The sequence below is a fragment of the Carassius gibelio genome, chromosome B10, assembly GCF_023724105.1.
Source record: "Carassius gibelio isolate Cgi1373 ecotype wild population from Czech Republic chromosome B10, carGib1.2-hapl.c, whole genome shotgun sequence".
Classification (NCBI taxonomy): domain Eukaryota; kingdom Metazoa; phylum Chordata; class Actinopteri; order Cypriniformes; family Cyprinidae; genus Carassius; species Carassius gibelio.
Genome location: NC_068405.1, coordinates 8,219,612 through 8,241,492, shown reverse-complemented (window position 1 = coordinate 8,241,492; position 21,881 = coordinate 8,219,612). Strand labels below are relative to the sequence as shown.

Here is a 21,881-nt window from a genome sequence, read left to right as displayed (position 1 = left end):
AGGAAGTGTCACTTCATGTATTATTTCATAACTTAATTTGAAAATGGTTTATTTTCGCCTAATTTATGCCCGTAATTTGGTGCATATTATACTCCACCCAAGGCCAATAAATAAATAAATGGAAATATTTAAATCAGAAGATTTTACATTATGTCTAGTCACTAATCATCATTTATTGGCCCTATGCATTAAAGGTCAGAGGTCAGGTTTGAAGTGGTAGACACAGACTACGTAAACAAAATTGTTTTTATATTACGATAATATAAATAACATCATATATAAAGTAAAAAGACATCATATTATTCAGTCTTAGAATGACTCTGAATGCAGATGCCGAGATACACTGATACACATTCACCTTTGACAGAGTGACCCAATGAGCTCTGCATGTCAACATCCAGAGCTATTGAGTAAATACGGCAGTACTGGTAAGTGCAGATCATATTTATCCGCCCAGCAACCACAGGAAGTCCTTCTGCTGCTGCTGCTTACAGAGCATCAGCCCTGTGCAGAGGAAGTGCACACTTCTGTCAACACACACACACACACACCTACAAGAGCCAGAAGTGAGGACTTGTGGCTCCTGTCCCGGAAAACACACAAGAGGACACAGAAGTCAGAGACCATGATCAAACGCAAACTGAGTAAGTATATTTGATGGAGGGCTTCCGCAGTAGTGTGGTGCAATCATTCAGACCGGCATCACTTTACCATTGGGTTTCTGATTGTGGTTAAAGTCTCTGGTCCGTTAAGCAAGACTATTAAAGATCAAAATGCCTTAAAAAATGCCCCACTGTCCGTGTCGAAGCTATCATGGTGTTATAAAGGAGCAGGTCTGTTGACATCATTGATTTCTATAATGGTCTTAAAGGCTAACGTTCCTCTCTGATGAAGGCTAGTGCATTTGAAGGCAGCAGTGCATAGACGCAGATACGTTTTTAAAAGATTTCTGTTGTTTTGCTCCACATGCCTTGAGGAAAAGCCAAAGCCGTTCTGAGGACAGTGATGGGGTATGGGGATACCGTAATGGCATTTGGGGATTCAGCTGCACAAAGCAAATGAATGTACTTCAGACTAGATCAATATGAGCCGAATTGAACATCGACCAAGAGAAAGAAAAAACTCATGATCAAAATAAAAGTTGTTTATATTAGATTAGTTTGAGTATTATAGGGGCAAAGTGTATGGGATATATATTAATAAACTGCAAATGAAAGGACTATTACAGTATCATGTAATGCATGAGCAAATGCATGTAAAAAGCAATCATGAAAAAACACACAATGGCAAAAAAAAAAAAAAAAATCACACGTTTTTTACACAGATATAGCTACATTCACTCTGTTCTTATGTTTAAACTAAAGTAGAAAACCTAAACTATATTAAATATATATTTAAACAACTTATTGATATTCACACACACGCATACGCACGCATCTACCCCCCACCACCACAAAAAAAAAGATTATTCATTATATTTATTGTACCTTTTTCCTAATGACAACCTCCACTAAATATTATATTTTTAACAGTAACAAATAAAATGTAAAAGTATGATGATTAAAAAGTACTTCTTTCAAACACAAAACAGTAAATATATCAAATGTAGAAAATATTAAACATTTATTTTGATCAATAAATATATTTTGATCCGTAATTAATTCAATAAATTGACTAAACAAAAATCATTTTCGAGAGAACATATATTTTTTTCAGTTGAATTCTATTCTTTTTACTATTATTATTAATATATGTACACAATAATATGGATTACCTTAAGAGAAAATGAATAAACACTGAAGTATTAATATGTATTCATATTTAAATATTGATCATGAAAACACTGATATTAAGAATCTATGCTATTTATTATTAATCTATGCTTATTATTATTTTTATTATTATATTTCACACTGGCAATTGCCCCAGCACTTCTACTATCATTTTATAGTAATCTCATAATCCAAAATGTAAGTGTAAATTAATTTTAAGATTAATTAATTATTGTGAATGCAAAAAGTAACAGTTTTATCTTACAAAACATGTTTCTTCCTTAATATCAGTAACACTTTTGTATAACTATGTTTTTTTTTTCTAGTACACTTAACTGTAATCTCATAATCCAAGAATGTAAGTGTAAATAAAATCTGTTCTTTATCATTCATTTTAAGATTCATTGATTATTGTGAATGCAAAAAGTAACAGTTTCCTCTCACAAAACACTATTCTTCCTGAATATCAGTTACACTTTTTTATAGCTGTGTTTCTTCTTCAAGTACTGTATTGCAATACAGCAATACATTAGGAACTTCCTCACATTTAGCAGACCCGTGTGCTATTAATTTCAACTGTCTGTTATCTGAAAATACTCTGTCTGGATCATACCACAAGACGACTTGACAAGAAACAAAACCAGAACGGGGCTAAACGTCGACAGTCCCCCGAAAGCTATAATTATTAAGATAAATGAACAGACGTCCCAACAGAGACAAAGAAAGAATTCAGGCCCTGACATCGAAGATCATGCAAGAAACATTACAAATTATGATAAAACTCTATTTTAAGAATTGCCTTCCTGTTTGCACAGTATCTTAATTTCCTCCCCCATTCACCATTACCACATGCTTTTCACCACAAAGAAATATTCTGTCTTCATTTATGAGAAGCTGAAATGTTGTTTTAGGGACTAAAGGGACCAATGAATTTTTTCCCACGGATGAGGTCAGGACTCATGTTTACTTAAGAGGCTACATGTTTCTTTCTCACATTTAAGGAACTCGTGGTATGTTAGGGACCCCATGGGGTGCACAGTCAGCCCACAACGAGGAGCTTTTTTTCTTTTACCAAGAGAGAGGTTTAGTCACACACAATCTGTGCCGAGTTACAGCACACACAACATGTTTTCTCCTTTCTCAGGCTTCAAGTGGTTTGGTAGTCTCACCAGCCTCCGGCGGAAATCAGACACCCAGAAGGACGATGTCAAAGAGGTGTCCACCGACGATATGGGCATGCATCCACGGAGCCCGAGCTACGCCAGCTCCAGTGAAAATTACACGCACATGGGCACCATGCCACGAAACCCGAAGAAGGACAAAAGCTTGAAGAAGAGCAAGTCCAAGGACAAGAACAACCTGAGTCAGAGTCAAAGCATGAGACCTCTGCAGGACCAGGTCGTTGATTCCCCACTTCTCAGCGTCCTCTCCGGGAAGGGCCTGGAGGTCCTGGAGAACCCCATCCCAGAGGACAAGCCTGTTACTGGAACCAGAGAAAATCCCATTCAGAATCGTGACCTTCCAGCTCCACCGACTGTGGATGGACACTCAACAATACTGGAAAGTGAAGATCAGGAGCCGTTAGTCGACTCATCTTGCTACATGAGCATGAAGGTGTTGCTACGTGAGGACGAGCTACGTGTTGATCCACCAAATACATGTCTAGAATCTTCACCAGATCTAAGTGTGCCAGACAAAGAGCCAGACATCCAGCCAGTGCTGCCCAAGAAGAGACATAAAGAAGGAAACGCCTCCATGAAGGATGCTGAGGAGCTCCAGGTGGAAGGTCATCTGATTCAGTTACCTCTGAAACACGGCAGTCGGGTGGAGCAGAAGCAAGCAGTAGAGGAAGAGGCTAAAATAGGACCAGACTGCAAACAAGACAGTCAGGAGGAGAAAGAGCCTAACAGGTAAGAATCAGTTTCTTGATTCTTGAATCTGAATCTTGTCTGTTTGTACCCACCCTTGCCAATATTAGACATTTACTTGTAGTAAAACCAACCAACAAACAAACAAAAAATCATGGTTACCATAGTTAATCCATAATAACCAGAAATTAACCATGTCTTTACTACACTAACAATAGTTTAACCATGGTATTTGTAGTAAAACTGTGGTTAGACAAATGGTAGTAGATATGCCCCCCCAAAAAACGTACTACATTTTTACTATAATAAAATCATGGTTTTTTTCACAAGAGCTAAGTACAGTAGCTGAGCAGTAATCATCGTTAAAAATGTAAACGCCATTCATAATTCCTTTTAATTTCGTACTATTATGTAAGGAAAAATTTACGACAGGCCGTTGGATTATTAGAAAAATAATGCATTATTTTTCGAATAATTCAACGGCCCGGAGTCAATTATTCAAGTTATAATATGGTTACCACACCTCTGGACATTGATGGTTTTTGTACGTAAATCGTTATTGTGAGTAGAATTATTTCTTCCGCATCTCATCCAGTACCTTTTTTGCTAGTACCGAGAGAGAGAGAGCTTGTGTGAATTAGGCTAATGTACCTCTGTGCATCCCTCGACACTCTTCTGCAGCAGTGTCTCTAAACAGCACAGTTATTACTTCGCTACTGAGAAATGTCATGTATAGCCTTTAAATTGCTACACTAAATATGCTAATTTGTGTTGATATGTAAATACAGCAATGCCACATGAATGCTGTTCTGCCAAAAAGCAATGTGATTTTAACACAAAAATTCAATAAACAGAAAGTTAATATTGAGCAACTTACCATATTTTTCGGACTATAAGTCGCATCAGTCCAAAAATACGTCATGATGAGGAAAAAAATATATATAATAAAAAATATAAGTCGCACTGGACTATAAGTCGCATTTATTTAGAAACCAAGAGAAAACATTACCCTCTCGCGGCTGTAGACGGTAATGTTTTCTCTTGGTTCATGTCAAATTGATTTTGATAAATAAGTCACACCTGACTATAAGTCACAGGACCAGCCAAACTATGAAAAAAAGTGCGACTTATAGTCCGGAAAATACGGTACATTTTAGAGACATTATTGCAGTTAGTTTCTGTTTTTTCCATACCTCGATTTGTTCCAAACAAAGCCAATGATGAATGAACCAGCGAGCAACGTCGCAAAAGATTGTTAACAGTGAACGAATCGATTGAATGAATGAATTGACACTTTTACACAGCCGAAGAATATTTAAATAATCTCACTTAATAATATTTTGATCTCAAATACACATAGTTGAGGACATTTGTATTTGAAACATTACGGTTCAATTCACACATGTTAAAGTCCGCGTTAATTGGAATTTGCTGCTGACTTTATTTCAGTGTAGTGACGTATTTCCAGCGAAAAACTATATATTAAGTAGAGGGCGTGGTTTTATTTTGGTGCTCTTCCTCTCTGTCTCTTACTCACAGCAACCGAACGGTTGAATATTCTGTGAAGGAATGCCATTCCAGAGTGGAAGCAAATGTTCAGATTTTGATTAATGATTACCATTACAAACTTTTTTAGATAATAAAGTCAATTTTTTAATAAACTCAATTTTGAATTCATGAGGACTAACGGTCACAGGACTGGCAAAAGTTAATATTGAGTAACTTATTTTTTAGATAAAATTTCCTGATAAATTTGTGTATTTTTGCTTCACTAACAAGCACAGTTCTATTCCATACTAATCCAAAGCTGAATGAATCTCGCTGCAAACAGGTGTGATTCATTCCTGAATCATTCAGAGTTTATGAACAAAACATTTGAATGAATGACTCGCTCGAAAGACAATCACTTATCGCCACCTGCTGGTAAACCGAATGTGACCCACAATAACCGAAATCCCAAATGCACAAGCGGAGTGATACAAACAGTGAAAAGCCCCAGTGCGGTTTAATAATGAAACAAATTGAGACATTATGGCAATACAAACTCTTCACAGATAAATCAGGTAGCTGTAATATAGTGTCAGATGAGACTAATCCTCATGTCTGACCTCATACCGTGACAGTGGTTTTGTGATTCAGTAAAATATGACCTCTGCTCCTATGTGACACCAGTTCTGGTTCATTGTACATGTACACCTGGATTGATGTCACACTTGAACTGTTCTCATGAGATACAGGCTCCAAGCATTTCGACATGCATTCTAATACAGTGAATCCCTAGATGCCAGTATATGGTAATAACAACATACTAAAATATATTTAAGTGAATTTATTAAGGTTTGGGATATGTAAAAGAGTTTGGGCAATGATGGTGTTGGATATTCTCCTTTTACATCAGGCTTGTTCCTCTGCTCGGTTCAGCCATGTTTCCCATTTCACTTCCTGGCGTGTAAATGGCTGCTAATGAGGTCACAGACCTGTGAATGTTTGATCAATGAGGTCAAACAGTGTTTCAGCAGTGACCCTCATACATTCACATTGGTCACATTAGTGGGCAGCAGAGAGCAACAGGATGAACAGGCATTCAGAGGAACGCTGCTGTGCATTCCTCTCTACTTCCCAAAGGGACTTGACGGACCCTGAAGATGCAGACTGGGAAACTTGAATGAACAGTTTTAGGAAACTCTTTTTTTTCTTCTTCTTTTTTAATGTATATATATTCAGAAGTGTTGTTTGAATATGAATTTGTACAAGGATCTAAGGTGAGTTTGTTACTGTCAATATAATGTTTGTGTCGCAGAGTAGACGTCAAAAATTCACTACGGTTATTAACAATTTTTGTTAATGTGTGTATGACCGTGGTGTATATATTGTTAATTATAAAAATATAATGTCCTTTATACACACTGTATACTTTGAATTCAATATAGCCTTTACAAAAGAGAACTGTGGTCATAAATTGTGTCGTTATGGTCCAATTATAATACTTTGAGATATGAAGAAGAAAATAAATATGGCACTATAATGGTATCTTGTCTTGAACAGTGTTTTAATACAGGCAAACTGCATAAGCATTGTCCTCTTATAATTCGATTGTTCTCAGTCAGAGCTCATTATGAACGACACCTGGTTTGTTGTTAGCAAGCGAGATCTTTGGTAAAAACGGCTGAGGAGGATAATGATGTAAGCTCAGCCGGCACAGCTGGAGGATGTGAGATACTGTATGTCTTCAGGAAACAGTGTGTTAAGAGTCTTCCTGCTTTTGTATTCAGTGTCTTTAAGAGGACACTGCTTTAGCTTCACCTTTTCGTGTTTTAATAATACTAATACTAATAATTAGTAATTAAAAGTTGATATTCATAATAGCTAAAATTATATTCTTTTTTGCCACTTCACTTGCAGAAAAAATGAATCATGGACTGTATATAGGGATTCGCTTCAATGGCATTTGATTCTGCTTCCACAAAAGATGTCTGTAAAAAAAATGAAGTGCCTCAAAACTAATTTGGTCCAGTTTTTAAATGTTATGGCTAGGTTTTGGGCTAGAGATTCCTGTTCTGGGTGCTTTTTTTAGCATCTTGGGGTCTGAATCACATCTTGGGAGATATTTTCCTTCGCATGTTGTTTTCATGATTCATGATCAATCTCCAGAGACAGGTTTGTTGAGCATGTGAAGGACCTTTACTTCATTTCCTGTTTGTATATCTCTACTGCTTTCATTTCTGTGTTTCAGAACAGAAACTTTTGTTCAACACACTTTGGATCACTTTGACTGATGAAGACTGAAGTGCCGAGGGCATTCATACAATGTCTCCTCAGTGTGTTTGGCTGTGGTTTCCGCACACTTCTGCTTTGCTGAAACTTTTCCCATGATGAAAGCTGTTTCTTTGCTTGATCTGAAAGTGAATTTGTTGTTGCTCATTAATCAAAGCACCCTGTTTAAAGCTCTTCCCATGCTTTAATCAAGTTTGTTTCTCTCACACACGCACAGTAAAAAAAAAAAAAAAAAGGTACCAAAGCTGTCACTTCGTCATTTTTGGCAGTAACTTTTCAAACTGTACTATTATGTTAATTGGAAATACTAATATGCACATCTTTATGGTACTAATGCACACCCTTTAAGGGTTAAATAGGGTACAAAATTATACATTTTGAAGAGATACTGCCTCAGTTACATCTTTCATCCTTTTTTTTCTTTCTTTTTTTCTGAGAGTGCATTAAAACGTATTTTTGTATCTGGGCAATATATTGAGATTTGAAATCTCTTAAACCCAGACTATTTCTATTATCAGTATTTCTCAGGATTTATTTTTAAAAGTCAATTTTTTTATTATTTTTTTATTTATTTTGAGAATAATGCTGCTTTCTCATTTATAATTGTTTTATTGGCCCAAAAACAAAGACTTGTGTCATTTTAATAAAGTTTTTTTTGTGTGTGTGTAAATAATCATAGTAAAAATCATCTAACTTGTTCGAATGCTCTGTCTCTGCGCTTCCTGTTTTTTGGCTGAAGCTGGTTTCATCGTGTCATTGATGTGGTGCGCAGTAGGAGGAACGTAAACATGCTTTTCACTTCCTTTTGAATGTTAAAAAAAGCTCAAGTTCCTCTGTGACTTTTATATCACATCCTGTGGTGTAAAAAAATGAAATAAGAATAACTTATGATGAAATCCATCTCATGGAATATCTCACATCAACATTTTTAAAATGCTTAAACATGTTTTATGCATTTCTCTGGAATACTTGATTCTGATTGGTCAGCATTTTTGTATGAGGACACTGTGTAATTCATATCAGAACATAATTTTCAGTCAGTTTATTCATTTAGATTGCAATGTAAGTATCTGTGCATAAAGTGGGATTCTAATAAGGGTTTATTTGGCAATTATGACTGACTGAATGACTCTGTTTATTATATATATAGCGTAATATATAATATGAACATGTTGTGCTATTAAACAATGTTGTCAATGTTTTTTTCTTTTTTCACAGACAGATGAACACCAGAGACAACCAAGGAGAATATGTGGAAGTAAGGCCTTTTTTCTTTCTCTTATAACAAGAAGTCTTTTAAACAATCAAAATCTCTCATCCTTAATAAGGACAAGCTGGAATGAATTATGTTAATATATCTGTGTATTACTTCAATCTATCTGTTCTTTGATTTAGGCTATTTATTTCAGGCTCAGTCCCTTACAACTTGCTGAATATGGTTATTTTGTGTTTAATTAGGCACAGTTCCTATATTCATTAACTAAAAGCCCCATTTGGAGATGTAATAAGTAATTAATCGAATGAGTTCTTTTAGTATGTGCTGATTTGGTGCAAATGAATGTTCTTCCAATTCCTGCCCTTATTTGCAGTCATTAAGATATTAGATTCTGTTTTTAATGTCTGTGTGGTGAACTCTGCTGCCTCTAGATGGCGCACAAACTGCTCTTTAATTCCTGAAGCTCTGTAAGGGAAGGTTAGGTGTGGCCAGACCCACCCACGTGACCCTCATGCCTTCAGAACAGACGTTCTCATTTACCCTCACTGCATAAAATATGTGTTGACTGTGGTCAATGACACATTCACACACCATGACACACATGTGGGCCTTTTTTTATCAGTGACATTACAGATTCATTTTTGAGATATAGTGTTGGCTGTTTTCTTTAACTGTCCTTTCTATTGCTGTTATTCTTGATAATTATTTCCATTCATGCATTGATTTATATCAAAGGCCGCTCACTTAAAGTAAAACTTCTTTCTTTATTTCATATCATGCCAAAAGTCTTGTTCTCCAGTACTCCATTTCTGATTCACTATAAATAGATTCGAAGAGCTTCGGTCGTACGGTATGTTTTTGGTTCAAAAGTAAAGAAAAAAAGCACCGTCTTGTTAAGATGAGGCCTGTATCTGGGCCAAAAACTCATTCACAGTGTCATGGCTCATGGCATAATGTTTTTGTGACTGGACATGTTTATGCATAAACCCAAGTAACAACTGAAAACTCATCAACAACAACAATCATAAATCCAACATCAATCTATGTTAAATCCATACATATTCTGTTAAAAAAAAATCTGACATGACATGACTGGTAGGAAAAATGATTCTCTCTCTCACTTTCTCTCTTTAATGGCTTTGGGAATTGAATGTAGGTCCAGTTTTCGATTCCCACATAGTATTCCCATTTTAAGTGGCAACACAACAGTACGATAACTGTTCATTGTACTTTCTTTATCCTTCCGTCAGTTTATTCATGGTTTTTAGGCATGTCAAACACCCTATCCATGTTGCCATGAGTCTAATTTGACCAGTTACAAAAGGTTATTGTAGTAGTTTGGATGCACAGCTTCTTTTCCCTCCACTACTCCTCTTTTTCTCTGCCACAATATGAAACTTTAATGGTGTCTGAGTTAAAAATGAGTATCTGCTCTAAATGTTCACTGTAATGGAAAAAAAAAGTGCTTTTTCGACTGGAAACAGAGATGAACGACTGGTCTTCATGCCAGAGCAGAATGTTCCCAGAGGCCCAGGCATGTGTGATCTCTCGAGGGGTTCGTAATTGCCTTCTTCCATTCAGCCGTTGATTCTGATGTTTATTTTCTGCTGGGTTGTCATCTCATTATCTCGGCTGTTCCTAGATCTCACACCTTTCCCAGCACCTCGGGATGGAACTCCTAACCTTTCTGCTAGCCGCTAACACCAATTAGCAGTTTCCTTTCGGTAATTGTATTACTGAAAATCCTACTGAAATATACCAAAGCTGATCTGCTCTAGCAGTATACAGTACTAGTAATATTTCATTCAGTGTCATTCTATTCTAATTCAAAGACTAGGGCAAGAGCCGTACCACACGCAAACTACAATACCCAGAATTCAAATGGGGCCAAGCTCATTAATGTTAATGAGAAGGGGGAGGTAAGGACATTCAGGCTCTGTAGGCAGATGGAGGTAGAGACGAACCCCCTCCACCTCCTCATTATCAGTTCACTCACAGAGTCTAGCTCCTCTCCATTGTACCGCTGCACCCTGCCTGCAGGACACTCACTGTGTAATTAATATTTAACTGAGAGAGAGATTCAATGAAAGATTGAGGAGGAGTTGTGAAGGAAAAGCCACGATCAGCTTAGATACACACAACAGTATGAGACGGACAACAAGAAACACAGAAGCAACACAGAAAGTAGAGAAGTAGGGCAGAGAAGTAGGATAGAAGACAAATTAACATCGATTTAATGACTCAATTGTTTATCTCCTAGCCATGAGACTAAAGGGATAGTTCACCCATATATAGTTTTTCACCCAAAAAACTGTCAGTCATTAATACCCACACATATTTCGTTCCAAACCCGTTCATCTTCAGAACATAAATTATGATTTTTTTTTTTTTGTGAAATCCGAGAGCTTTCTAACCCTGCATAGACAGCAAGGGAACTACCATATTCAAGGCTCAGAAAGGTAGTGAGGCAGTGTTAAAATAGTCCATGTGACTATGTGCTTCAACCTTAATTTTATGAATCTACGAGAATAGTTTTTCTGTGCAAAGAAAACAAAAATAGCAACTTTATTCAACAATTTCTTCTCTTCTTTGTCTGTCTTCTTCATTCATGAGTGTAATGACGAAAATTGACTGTTTTCAAACATATCTGTCGAATAAACAGATATTCCTGACCCGATCTCAAACCAATAGTTGAGCAGTTATTGCTGTGTTTGTCTGGTCAGGACACTCAAATAAATACAGCAATGCTTTGATAGTACCTCAAAGCCACAGGAAAACCAACCAACAAAAAGTCAATTTAAGCAGTAATTCCATCTATCTCACAAATATCTGTCTGCTGTCACCATATGTGTGTGTCATGTGAGACTCCTCATCATAAGTGTGGTAATAACATGAAATCCTTTGCTCATTTCATGCTCTCATGAGACAAACGCACACACACACCATAACACGCACTGGATTACATGCTATCTTCTACTCTTTAATAGCTTCAACTTGACATTCATCCTCCCATTGTCTCAGGCTGATGAGCGTTCAACATGAATTGAACATGTTCTTACCAGATTATCTGCAAATGCACAATAGTATCAGTGAGATTTTTTTTGGAGAATGGGTCTCGTCTAATTATATCTTTTGTTTTTTCATTGTGTGGCTTCCCTAGGGTGACAATGTAAGCTTCATTGTTCAGTAGCTAAGCTTTTTAGAGAATCAAATATGCACATATATAGACACAGCCATGCACATGTCTCACCAGCTGTCTGGTTTAAAATGGTGGATTTGAACCAGGAGTGTCCATTCCTGCTCCTGGAGGGCCACTATCCTGCAGAGTTTAAGTCAACAAACACATCTAATCCAGTTTATAAAGGTCTTCAGTATCACTAGAAACCTGGAGGCAAGTGTTTTGGGGCTGGCTGAAACAAACTTCTGAATGACATTGCCCCACCAAGGAGCATTGACACCCTGAATATCTTACCCAAGAATAAAAATGTACTCACCCTTACATAATTGTAGTCCATTCAGCTTGCACACTGTTTCACATCTTTTGAAGCCATATGATTTATTGTAACAGACTGACATTTCAGTCATTATTCACTGATATTCTACCTGCTACACTTTAGCTCTAAAATCTTGGTGTGGAGTGTTTACTTACGAGACATGTAACCTGTCATTTTGTGTCTTGATGCATCAAGTTTAAATATGCAGAAGAAGAAATGAGGGCTAAATTTGACATCTATGGCAGAAGGCACAATTTTCCGTGAATAACAGTTTAAATTTTGGTCTGTTCCTGTTTAAAACGATTTTAGGGTGTGCAATTTTTGGGGAGGACTGTTTCTTTTAAGGATGCTGCTGTCAAAGCTTTGAGTTGGTTGCCAAAGCAAGGCGTTCATTTTGATGTCACAATAGTCCCCAGGGAGCAAACACCCCACCCTGGACTGCTGTACCAAAGTCAGCATCATTTTATCTGGAGTAAGTATGTGTGCGTGTGTGGGTAGTATCCGATAGGGAATATTCAAGGACTGAGGCTCATTAGCAGGTTTTTACTACGTTCCTAGAAAACATCATTTTATTTCCAAGCACAATTCACATCTAAATAGCTCCTGCATGCCCAGACTTACAACATCAACTTTTTTTTTTTAAATACTCGTACACCAACAGTCATGTGTGCCTGGGTTTAACTGTTTTTTTTCTGCTTGTGTGACTCGATGGGTGTGGGAGTGTGTATGTGCATGTGGCTGAGTGTCTGTAGACTCTTTTTCCCTCACTGCCCCCCATCGTACTTTTCTTTTACGGTCTTTCAAACCAGAATAAAAGGGAAAATTCCTTTGAGTAGGTGCTGAATGTGTGCCTCACATACCTCTTGCTCTCTGTCTCTCTCCCCCCAGCATTGTTTGGAGCCCTGGAGGAGGGGGTGGGTGGGGTCTCTGTGCCTGCAAGCCTCTCTCTCTTTCTACATCCCTCCCTCTCCCCCTCCGTCCCTCCCCCCATCCACTGCTTCCATCCAAGAGCGATGAGGTAATCCCTGCCAGCGCTGTGAAGCATAGCAAGCGCTAGAGTGAGAGTAAGAGGCAGTGGAACTGAGCAGGAGAGATATATTGAAAGTCAGAGAGGGAGAGAGAGAGAACGAGACATTGAGAGGGAGAGGGAGGACGCCGGTGCAGGTCTGAGATGACACTGGCTCTGGTGGAACAACGATAGCACTGATCAGTTGCGGCAGTGGCTTGTGCACGGGTGAACACAAGGGGATAGGGACATGACCCGGGGCTTCTAGAGGACTCCAGGGGTGGAAGAGCTGAAGAGAGGAGGACAGGAGCCATGACGGAGAGATGCAGCCTGTGGAGTGCCCTGTCAGCTGCTGCCTGCTGCTTCTACAGGGGCTCCTTCATGCAGGTGCTGGTGAGAGGGGGGTCAGCCCCAGAATGTTTGTGTGTTAGTGTGCAGCTACAGAGTATGTGCATGTATGCGCTGCGTGGTGCGTGAGAAAAGGTGTGGATCTGGATTACATCATCTCTAAATATGCCTTCAGGAATTCCTGCATGAGAAGTGGAGGAAGATGCATGTCACAATTGCAGTGAATGTGGTGTATGTAAGCATACATATTGATTCCTGTGATTCTGTCCAGGGCTTATGCTTGTGGGGAAGGGTGCCCCTCAGGGCTCTGTGTTTGGCCCGGTGCAATTGTGCAACCCCAACAAATGTGTCATTCCACCAGCCTCCGCTATGATATCACTACACCGAGTGTATGTGCCTGCGTATGTGTGAGTCTGTGTGCCGACTGGGCTCAGCTCACTTTGGCTCAGCTGTAACACTAGTGCTGATGATGCACAGTTGGATGAACGGGCAGGCAGGGCTCTGTTGTCACCCTGCGGTTATGTAGTGGATTGTAATGGGCTCAGGAAATAGGAGAATGCATCAAAGTAGCTCTGGAGGTCATGCTTTTTATATCTGAAAGTGAAGATATATTGTTTCATGCTAGGCTCAGAATACAAAAAAAATGTTGCATTACTCTGATGAGGACTGATACATGATCTCAGGGAAGCACATGATTTGGGTGGGAAGGCTGGAAAAGGGGAATGGATGTCATCTAATTGTCCTCTATTTCAGCCAACTTGGACTGGATAACAAATACAATTTTGGCTCTGAGTTTGGGTGGTGCAATAAGCACTATAGAAACAAGGACAATACTTCTTTGCCTCATGTACTTTTCTTACCCTCCCTGTTTTTTTCTGTTTTTTTTTCTTCTGGTCCTTTAAAAGCAAAACAGGTAATTCAATTATAGTGTTTTGTTTTCCCCTTTTTGCCAGAATGACGCTGTTAATTTAACACTGTTAAATTATAGTGTTTTGTTTTCCCCTTTTAGCCAGAGTGACACTGTTTCTCACTATAAATGCAAAGTTGCATATGGTAATAAAATGTGTCCTTATAAAAATACATGTGTACAATACATTTAGCATAGGTTTAATATAAGCCTACGGATACATTTAACCCAAGCCATTATTTTCTCTATATACAGTAATCAATGTTTGTTTAATTGGAGAAACAATCAATTTGTGCATATCTGAGAGTAGGAATGGGTTAGTTTATGTTTATGTTTATAGAGTAGGTTTAAAGTTCTGAACATTGCACAGGCAGGACACTTGGCTAGTATATATACAGCACAAGCTTAGAGGTAAACGTATATACTGTATATACTTATATAAGCACATATGACACTTATGACAATTTGGCATATACTAAAAACTAAATTGAACTACTCAAATCCTTGTAGGGGCCATAGATGTCTATAGACTGTCTGTAATGATGTATGTGTTTGTCCCTTTGGCCACCTGAGCTCAGAGCTGATAGCAGTAAGATAGCAGTACAGGTAGATCTTTTAGTTTTTATGATAATTTGGAAATACTAAAATCCAGTTTAGACCCATTCTCCCATTGATTTCAGATGTGTCCCTGCAGATTGTCATGTTGTTCTGCTTTTTGTGGCAATTCTTCAGCCTCATTACCAGTAAAGATGGTTGCTGTCTTGATTTTAATTGGGCTGGGCTACTGCATGTTTATCAGGGACAGCATCAACCCCAAATCCTCCATCTGCCTCTTGCAGTTGCACTTTGATTGTTTCATCCTAATCCCGACATTCTCTGCCGGCTGGCAGCCTGGCGGTCCTTTCGTCTATGACCCCACTTGCATATGTGGTCATGCCAGTTTTAACCACAGGGGTCATGGAACCACATTCACAGTGGGGGTCCAAAACTAATACCCCGTTACTATTTATACAGATTCCAGACACATTAAGACTGGTGTAATTGTATTTTTTGGTGGGTCGTTTTTCTACGCTGGTGCATGATTCATTTGCAAAGATTCCCCCCAACCTCTCTCCCTTCCAGTCATTAAAAAAATTATAATAATAATAAATATTCAAATATTCAGGGGTATGACTCTTTTTCTTGTGTTTTCTTTTCTATCCTCTCCAAATCTTCTCTGGTGCCGCTGTCTCTTCCCCTGGGCTGCGGCGGCTTAGCAGTTGTTTAACAGAAAAGTTCAAGAGTAAATCTGTCTGTTACTGAATGTGAGGATAACCTAATTACACTAGGCTGTTTACTCTGCTAATGAACGCCATGCAGATTTGGAGTGCCGGGATTTTTTTATATACCTCTCCCCCAACTGCTTCTGTACCAATTTCTTCTCATCCCTTTGATGAATGTGGCTGAACTAGAAATCCCTTAGTGACTGGATTAGTCTTCATTCATATTGTGTATACTTCTCAGACTAATGATGTTTGTTCTGCTTTGCTTATTGTGCAAATGAAGATACTGAAAAATGCTAAATTAGACACAGACCATCTGTGCAAAAGTTGGGTGTATTTGTGCACCACACTGCCCCAACAAAAGCTAACATTTCTAAAGCTATCTGTTTGGTTTAGAAAGTTATGTACTGTCATTCTTCTACTGCCCCAACAAACATTAGCTGCATCCAGTCCTGTTCCTGGAGGACCACCTTGCTACAAATGTTCAATTGCGGTTTAATTGGGGTTCATATGTGTTTAATTTCACAGGTTAGTGATATGGATGTTCTTCTAACCCTTGTCTTGGAGTGTACCCCAGACAGTACACATTATTTAACACACTCATTTCAGGTCGAATTGGGTGTTGGGGTTGGAAACACTGGTTTATTTGGTCTGACATTTGATTATCGACTGCTTTAGCAAAAAAAGTATACTCTCTTTTATCTTGATATGATAAAATAGAAAGTTTCAAGCAAAGAAATCAATGTGGCTGAGTTGTTGATTTGCCTGAACCCTGTCAGTGCAGTAATTATGGGCTGCTTGTGCACTATTTTGCTTCCATCCCTTTAAGAGAGCGGTGAGATCATAGAGAGTTGAAGAGGTGCTTTCAGCTCACCTCAGTGCTGATTTCACAGTGTCTCTCTTCCATCCCTCATCTCATCTTCTCCCCTGTCTCAAAAAACAATCACGCTGTAAATCCAATAGGTCAGCATGATTAGTTGTTAGCTCTGAACAGGAAGTGTCTCTGTCTTAGTGACAGAGGATTATAAACACCAGCAGGAATTAATTTCCTCTGAAGTGAAAGATAAGATGAAATCACCACAGAGATGTCCGAAAGTTTCAGTCCTTCAAAAGATCTTTTGAGCAGGTGGGTTTGGCCAAAGGAAAGGGGGCTTGGATGTGGTGTAGGCTCTGATCCTGATCTGTTTTGTCTGTCCACTTGACCTTTATCCCAGCTTGACCTCAGGTTTCAATGGGCAGCATGCACTTTTCCAGTTCACTGATACAAAAGGTGCATGTAAGTGATCCCAACCTTGCTCCTCGAGAGTTACTGTCCTGCAGATTTTAGTTCCAACCAACTCCAAGACACTTGCCTGTAGTAATCAAGAAACCCTGAAGACCTTGATTTATGGTAATGGTACTGTAGATCTGGGTTGAGCTGAACACTGTTGAAAAAAAGAGCATATGCTGGTTAGTCATGCTTTGAAGCATGGCGGCTGGTTTGAGCTGGTCCTGAACTGGTTTGAGCTGGTCCTGAACTGGTTTGAGCTGGTCCTGAACTGGCTATAAGCTGGTTATGAGCTGGTTTAAGCTGGTCATGTGCTGGTCCTTAGCAACTAGCTCCTGATCATGAATAGCTTATAAACAGCTTATAATCAGCTCAAGACCATCTTAAACCAGCTCAGGACCAACTAAGAACCAACTCAAACCAGATGCCATGCTTCATAACATAAATAACCAGTATATGCAATATATATATAAATATTTGTTGATTTTTTTAACAGGGAAATCTGCAAGATGGTAGCACTCCAGGAGCAGGGTTGGAGACCCATCTACCTTTTCTTATAAACTTCATTAGACAGAAGGGGGCTTTGCCATTACTTAGTTGTTTTGGTCACAAGAGAGGGGACCACTTCAAAGCCACAAGTGGGGCCACAGACAGGTAGAATCAGCCATGCGTGGAGGATACATATGTTTGGTGAAGGCGGTTTAAGACACAGCTTGTCCTTTTGAACTTTTGTTTTATCCTAGCTATTCCTGAACAACGTTCTGTAAATGGCCTTATTTTCTGTTGAAAATATGGCCAGTATGTGACTTGGCTTTATCAGTGCACAGGGTTTAGTTACATATTCTTTGGTCTTTATAGTTTTGTATGAGGTGATGTTATATCCATTCACATTGTTGTTGCATGAACCTGGGCTGGTGTTTATCTTGTTTAAGCATGTGTTTGACCAGTTCAAACAGGGACCATGCATTTCCTTTGTCTGTGACATTTGAATGAGTACTAGTCCCTTTTTAGACTTGTTAGTTATTCCACCAGGACTCCAACCCGTCCCTCTATGCATCATTCTGCATTTCTGTAGCACCCATCACTTTAGAAGAGCCACTACAGTGAATTACCATTGACAGTAGAGAATTATGCTACGCTTGATAACACAATACATCAGAACAAGCATAAAAATGCATTTTATTGTCTGAGATTGAAGAGATACCACCCCCCACGCAGCAACCAATCACCCTAAATGACAAAATGATGAGAAGGAAAGATTAGATGGTTAATTGCAGTAAATGAATTCAATTCCATTTCAGCTGTGCATTTGCGAAGCGTGGTGATAACAAAATTGAAATTGCGGCAAAAACGCCATAGCTGGAATCTTCTAAGCTTCTTTAGACTGTTGTGTTGTCTGGATTGGATTAGTTATAGACTCGTCTGGAGCATGTAATCTCCAGTTTTGAATTGCATGTTAAATTGAATTAACTTAGTTTGCTAGTAGCATGCAGGGCGGGGACTCTAGCCGTATTCATTGGCACATTGATGGAGAAAAGTAGGGGAAGGAGAAAGAGAACTGGGAATTTTAGAGTGGATTTCTCCTCAAAGGTCCTGGAAAGAGTCATGTTCTTATGCCTCTGCAGCAACTACAGAAAAACAATGACATCATGCACAGGGTGGAGAACAAGAGAAGAGAGAAGGGGACTTTGACATTGCAGTGGGATATTGCTGGCTAATACCCAGTGAGTGAGGTACACTTTAACACATGCTGAGAAGAGCTAGTGTACATCCAGTGGGAGATTAGCTAAGTGGCAACAAACACGCACACAAGCAGTCTGGTGTGTGTTTATCTGTGTGTAAGGGAGTTCCCCAGCACTCTCTATCTCTGCTCCCCCCAGTCCAGGAGGAGTGCATCATCTGCAGTGTCACCATGGTGACAGCCTCGCGCTCCACCCCCGTATCCCAACCCCCACTGATTAGGCTGCTCCCGTCCCCATGTGGCTGTGTGTAATGAATGTGTGAACACTGTTAAGCCTGCTGGTGCATGCGTGTTTGTGCACACCTGAGCTGTATGAACAAAGCCCTGGGCTCCATCCTATTATAAACTCCCATTAGCACTTCATTCGAGTGTACGTCTGAAGTATCATTGTGCCGGGACAGTTTAACAGCATACCGCTACAGTGCGACCCCAACAGTGAGGTCACGGGCCACCCGCCAATGCATGCCCCTCCCCAGCTGTACATGAATGAAAGTGAGATCTCAGCACTCCGCCACCGTCTGCTGCCAGCCAATGGCATGCACCGCTGCGGAGCTCTCCGGAAGAGGTGACATCATCTCCAGCCAATCGTAGCACAGCTTAAGAGCTGACTGCTGCAGGCTCGACAATGCAATGAGATATACAGAGAGAGTGTCTCACTGAGGTGAGGTAGATAGAGAAAGGTGCAGAAATGTGAGGAATTCAGACCCTTCTGCAATACTTAACACCTTTTTCAACCTCTTCCTGTCATCTTATCCCCTCTGTCTTTCTCTCTGACAGTCTGAGAGATGGAAGCGGGATGCGACGGAAGATGCCTGTAAGGTTACTCTCATAAATTCACTTGTTTTGACCTTTCAGATAGCCCTTTCAGTCTAAGGCAACGCAGCGATCCGTTCAAGTCCAGAAAATCCAGATGAACTGGATTGAGTTTAGCACGTTGAATTCATTTTGAATCTGCTGCCAATCTGATGAGTAGGTCCATGTTCATAACCCTTTTACTTTTATCATATAACTGATGCTCCCCAGAAGTGCTGCCCAAAGTCTTTTATTGAATTTGGTGTCTTCATAATTTCAGCTGGTACGTCTTCCAGGCTGTGTAATTAATCTACGGCTGACATTTATTGATTAATCAATCGGACGTGTCTTTATATTCCTTTGGAAACTCACCCCGCTGCAGTTTTCTGATTTGGGGCCGTGCCCAGTGCGGCATTGTGGGATGTGCGGTTTATTTGAACATAAAACAGCCCCTGGCCTTACACTTTTATATTAGACTAATACACAGATCCACTCTCACACACAAAAGCTGCTACCTGTCATAGACATAGATGTTGGATTCATAACCATTTTCGATGGGGTTATATTGACGTGTCCTAAGACCCCAGAATCCATCAGTGCCTTGACCCTGTAACCTCTCACATTCTGTAAATTGGCTCCTAATTGGTTGCCCTCTTAGAGAAACAGGAAGCAGAGGTGTCTCCAGATGGCAGTGGCTCATTGTGACAGTTCATGAATATTAACGCTTGTGCGGTCAGTCGGGTGACTGTCAGTGTTGCAAAAATATTGCGTCATTTAAAATATGATTGTCTTTTCCAAACCTGGTGAGCTGCTTTGCTGTATACTGCCTGGAAAGGTGCTCGCTGCATTTGGAACAGGTCTAATGAGTCAAATCAATTACCATTAATTGTTTTCTAAAGGCTCGCCCATTGATATTTGCCCCTGGAAGTCATTTATTCTGAGTGAGAATTGCCGATTTGAGGAAAAAATATAATATGAATTTGCTTTTGAATTATTACACACTATTTTCCTATTTAATACTGTAAAGGTGCTTTGAAAAGCTCTATATAAATAAATGTGACTTATGGCTTGACAATTGATTTTAGTATTTTTAAGGTTAGTACATGTTGCTAAGCTAACAATGTGATGGTTTGATAATCATAAATACAGAGCACATGTATATTGGGTAAAAATATTACATTTTGTTAAGTCTGTTAAAGCTTTCATTCAGTTTAGAGTAATCTACAGCAGCTCACTCAGCTAGTCTGCCATCTTGGATGATTTATTTGGCATAGATTCATTTTCAGGATTTCCTGCGAAGGATACAAAGAACTGCTGCCTTAGAATTTGATGCCACAACAAAACAAGTAGTCATAGATCCTTCATTCTGTATCGTGATGTATATAACTTTAACAGACCATCCCAAAATTTTGTGCGGGAGTTCAGTTCATCAGTTGCATTGTCCAAGCATTTCTACACAAATCTAACATAAATTTCACAATAAGATCAATAATGCACATTTAACAATAGCCATCTTGATACAAAGCTAGGCACAAGCTATTATGTTTCCGCACATACATTAGCATGCTAACAGTAAAATTACAGCAGTTAAGCCATTAAAAATTTCAGCACTTAAAGTTAACCACCACGGTCATTATGTATGCTCAGAACATTGTGGGGGGTTTTTTACTCTTTGTGGGAATTCAAATCTTGAATGAGGCTCCCGCTGTATCTATGATTTTCGTTTTTGTTACACTCGCTAAATCACGGCGCTGAGATGGTTTTTGACTAATACGGATGCCGTGAATGTCAAGGTATTTATCTGCAGTTATGTGTTCTCTCCAAACCTGTGATGAAAGATAAGCCATGTGTGTTTTCCTGTGGTACTTGCCCCCCTCTATGACACCATATGCCCAAAACCCTCAGAAACACACTTGCTTTGAGCTGCTCCCCAAACATACATGGACCAAACCACCCGTAGACCCCATATGACCAGTTTTCTCTTAATGCCTGTCCTCTCTCTCTCTTTCTCTCTCTCTCTTTCTCTCTCTCTCTTTCTCTTGTGTGAGCTGGAGGGAAGAGGGTATAATCAGGATGTTTCTCCTGCGCCTGACTATAACAGGCCCATGTGTCACAGAGCCACATTACAAACCAGCAGAGGCACACAATAGTAGCACAAAAGAAAGTACACAGAGTATTGTGTGGCCAACCGCAAATCACATGAGACGTGGCCTTGCATACGAGTTGTGATGTCATGCATGAGCATTTTAACTCGGGTGAAATAGCATTACCAGTGGAGACCGTTGTCATTTCGGGCAGTTGAACCTTCCCTTTAGTAGTTTTACCATTATTTTTCCATTTCTGTCTTTCAGTATTTTTGAAGCTTTTAGACTATTACATAAATATAAATTGTTTAATGCATAAACTGTACATATACATTGCTATTTATTATTTA

At 39.2% G+C, this 21,881-nt stretch overlaps 1 protein-coding gene across 1 annotated transcript in view; it reads left to right on the top strand.

The window, feature by feature from the left end:
- Window positions 1-480: 480 nt before the first annotated feature.
- LOC127966628 (SH2 domain-containing protein 3C) overlaps window positions 481-21,881 on the top strand; it is a 44,552-nt gene continuing 23,151 nt past the window's right edge. Inside the window, exons 1-3 of the mRNA XM_052567756.1 lie at window positions 481-644; window positions 2,917-3,682; window positions 8,633-8,672. Of these exons, the coding sequence (XP_052423716.1) occupies window positions 626-644; window positions 2,917-3,682; window positions 8,633-8,672 (825 nt within the window). The 5' untranslated portion in view covers window positions 481-625. The remainder of the gene's footprint in view (window positions 645-2,916; window positions 3,683-8,632; window positions 8,673-21,881) is intronic.